The sequence below is a fragment of the Aplysia californica genome, unplaced genomic scaffold (assembly GCF_000002075.1).
Source record: "Aplysia californica isolate F4 #8 unplaced genomic scaffold, AplCal3.0 scaffold00051, whole genome shotgun sequence".
NCBI classification, from domain to species: domain Eukaryota; kingdom Metazoa; phylum Mollusca; class Gastropoda; order Aplysiida; family Aplysiidae; genus Aplysia; species Aplysia californica.
Window position 1 is genome coordinate 1,972,918 of NW_004797321.1, and position 3,461 is coordinate 1,976,378.

General features: G+C 42.4%; 1 protein-coding gene across 1 annotated transcript in view; it reads right to left on the minus strand.

Annotated features, from left to right (window-relative positions):
• LOC101858250 (glycine receptor subunit alpha-1) overlaps positions 1-3,461 on the minus strand; it is a gene marked incomplete at its 5' end in the record, with an annotated part of 16,665 nt that overhangs the window by 9,597 nt on the left and 3,607 nt on the right. The window contains one exon of the mRNA XM_035968332.1: positions 3,122-3,340. Coding sequence (XP_035824225.1) covers positions 3,122-3,340 — 219 coding nt within the window. The remainder of the gene's footprint in view (positions 1-3,121; positions 3,341-3,461) is intronic.

Below are 3,461 nucleotides of genomic sequence, written 5' to 3' on the forward strand. Positions count from 1 at the left end.
CCCCCTCTCCCCGTTCTTCAATACAAAATGTTTCAATGTGGGCGTAAAACATTTAGTAAAGGTAGCCGGTATTTTCACATGTCGCGGAAAAAAATATATACACATTTTCACTGTAGTGGAAAAAAATTCTACACGCGTTTTCACGACCTGTCGTGGCTTTGCGTGTTTTCACATGTCGAAGACAAACCGGCTCTTACCGCAGAGGTCTAGGCCTATGTCTATTAGCTAAAATACAATTATTTTCGGCAGATCTAGATCTACATCTAGTTTCCGATTTTGGACCTGTTCTGGTTCTACCGCCATCCCGTTAAGGTGTCAAATCTACCGGATTTGAGATGGGTGCCGAGAGTGCTTCCAACGTTTCCTTGCGAAACCCGTAGCCTAGATCCCCATATTCTGTACTTGCCGCATCATCAACTATGCCGCAACATGTGTTTTAAAAAAATGTTGAAGAGAGAGAGAGAGAGGGGGGGGGGCACTTGCCTTTCTAGCTTCTCAGACCTTAGATCTAAGTTTAGAAACTAAACCTCGGCAGTAAGTTGTAGGCATAGAGTTATCTCCTAGTGCCTAGTAGTGTAAACCTATGGTTGCAGGCCTATTTGCGCGCATTCGACCATTGTCCCTCTGTGCGGCTCGGTCGTGAAAATAACGGCTGCCAAAATAGATTTTTTTTTACAACGTGAAATTGTGCTCTGGTTTTGGCATTCGACAATCGAACGCGTAAAGAAAATAGTGGAAAATTAGAGTATAGGCTTGGTGATTGTATCGAAAGGACTGATGTTTCCGGGTTTGCGTTGCCTACATGATGAAATGACCAGACAGGAGCAGGAAATGGACAGAAGAAGCCGCAGAAAAGAGAGGCAGCAAAATGGAGCCTTCGACTCGCCTTCAGCCTTCATCTGTAACAAGTGTGGCAGAGACTGCCATGCTTGAATCGGTCTTTTGAGCCACACCAGAAGATGTTCTGGAAAGGAGTGACGAACGGGCGTAGCCATGGTCTCCCGAAACAGGAGCCGACGACGACATGAGCTGTTAGTGTCAGGGATGCGATGACACATTGGATAGCGGAGGTGAAAAAATGTCTTTTTCAACCCTCGGAAAGCTTTAAAAATCTGTCGTTAAAAGGCCCATTCCATATTGTGTACGTTACATCGTTCTGAGTTATACTTTCACGTCTCTTGAAGAAGACCTTTTTAACAAGTATAAGAACATGTAAAAAAAAAAAAAAAAACATGCGCAGGTAGATCTAGATCTATGTCATAGTAGGCTTGAGTAGGCCTAGATTCAAGGTCTAGCCTTTGCCAACAATCGTTCGCCACTTAGCCAGAGAGAGCTCTGGATGTTACTAGTAAGGGATAGGCCTAGATCTATCTAAGTAAGGAAGACTCAAGATCTAAACTTGAATTAATTAATGTCGATTTATGATTTCAACCCTCTAAATTGATGTTACAAATAAAATATACCACCAAAAAATCAAGACTTAGTACAGTGTCTTTGATGTGTCTCTGTTCGTGCTGTCGTAGCTTACATAATATTAATGTTTACAAATCAAGGACAGGATTACCTTAAAGTACTGCCACTCCGCCAGGTAGTATTTTGACTCGTCTTTGATTGTATTGTTCTTGACGGTGACTGATTTCGAGGATTTTTTTTGCTGAAAGCACAATTTTTACCGCAGTACTTCCGAAATTCTTCCTCAAACTCACGATACGATTTAAAAATTCGTCGCACTTCGAAGGGATAGGGATTTGCATCCGCCGTTCCTATTGAGAGAGAGAGAGAGAGAGAGAGAGAGAGAGAGAGAGAGAGAGAGAGAGAGAGAGAGAGAGAGATGCATGACCAGCAGAGGGCAGAGAGTCTATGCCCTCTGGCATGACCCAGCTGTTCACTGATTGGTCAAAAGAGAAAAACAAGTCGTGACTTATATTGTTTTCCACGACATGCCGTGAAAATACCAGCTGCCTGCCTTTACTGAAAGTACGAAACCATACTGACCTTCGTCCACCACACTCACGTCACAATGGTAATTGTTTAAACTGACCGATGTGAACTGAGACTTCTAGTTAATGATCTAAACCGGTGCTTGTCTACATTTTTAAGGCCAGAGCCCATTTCTACCACCTTTAAGAGGCGAAAGCTTTCGTACCATACCGTTCTCCTACATGTATTTCCAAGCGGGTCATTAAAAAACACGTATCACTACCCGGATGATCTCCATTGCCCATCAAAATTATCAAATCACCCACAAGTGGGCACCGAGACATCGCCCAGATGTTGATAAAGCTCTGAGCTAAATTGTGTCGATAAGGGTTCAAAACAGTGTACTCTTTGAGTCTGAGTTTGAGTAAAGAGAAGCACATGAACACAGTTATGGTCATTTTGTGCTGGAATAAAAGTAAGACAAACAGACAGTCAGTCAGACAGGCAGACAGGCAGACAGACAGACAGACAGACAAACTGACAGATCGAAAATTAGACAGACAGTCAGACACAACTGCGGGAAAGTTCAGAAGTAGGAACTACCAGTGGCGCCCTCCAACCATCCGCTCAGTGTACTTTCGCTTTCAGTTATTCACAGTAATAGAATAGTGTACTGTAAATGACCACCATCTCTACTCACAGTAATAGATTATGATGCCAACCACTATTTCTAGTCACAGTAATAGATTATTATACTGACCACCCTCTCTACTCACAATAATAGATAATGATACTGACCACCATCTCTGCAAACCATAATAGACAATAAAATAATACTGGCCACCATCTCTAGTCATAGTAATAGATAATAAAACAATACTGACCTCCATACTCACACTAATAGATAATAATACTGACCTCCATCTCTACTCACAGTAATAGACAATAATGTTGACTTCCATCTGTACTCACAATAAAAGATAATAATACTGACCATCATCTCCGCTCACAATAACTGATAATAGTACTGACCTCCACCTCTCCTCACAATAATTGATAACAAAACAATACTGATAGCAATTTCTACTCACAATAATAAATGATAATACTGACCACCATCTCCATTCACAGTGATAGATAATAAAACAATACTGAACTCCATCTCCACACTCACTAATAGATACTAATTACTAATACTGACCACCATCTTCCACACCTTCGTCACAGTGGCGATTGCTTAGGCTGACAAGCGAGAACTGCGACATCTCCAGGTCATCGTGGCGGCTCAGGGGAATTTCCTCGCTCCACTGGAACTGGAGGCTGTTGTTGCTGTAGCCGACTGCAAGGACACACACACGACGACACGACTTGCAGACACACAGGCATGTGGTGTTTAAATACGACAGAATCAGACAGGGTGTTTAAATACGACAGAATAAACCATAAACACACATGAACGCATATGCTCACACGCATGCATGCGCGAACACACGTACACACACACACATACACGCACACACACACACACACATACACACACA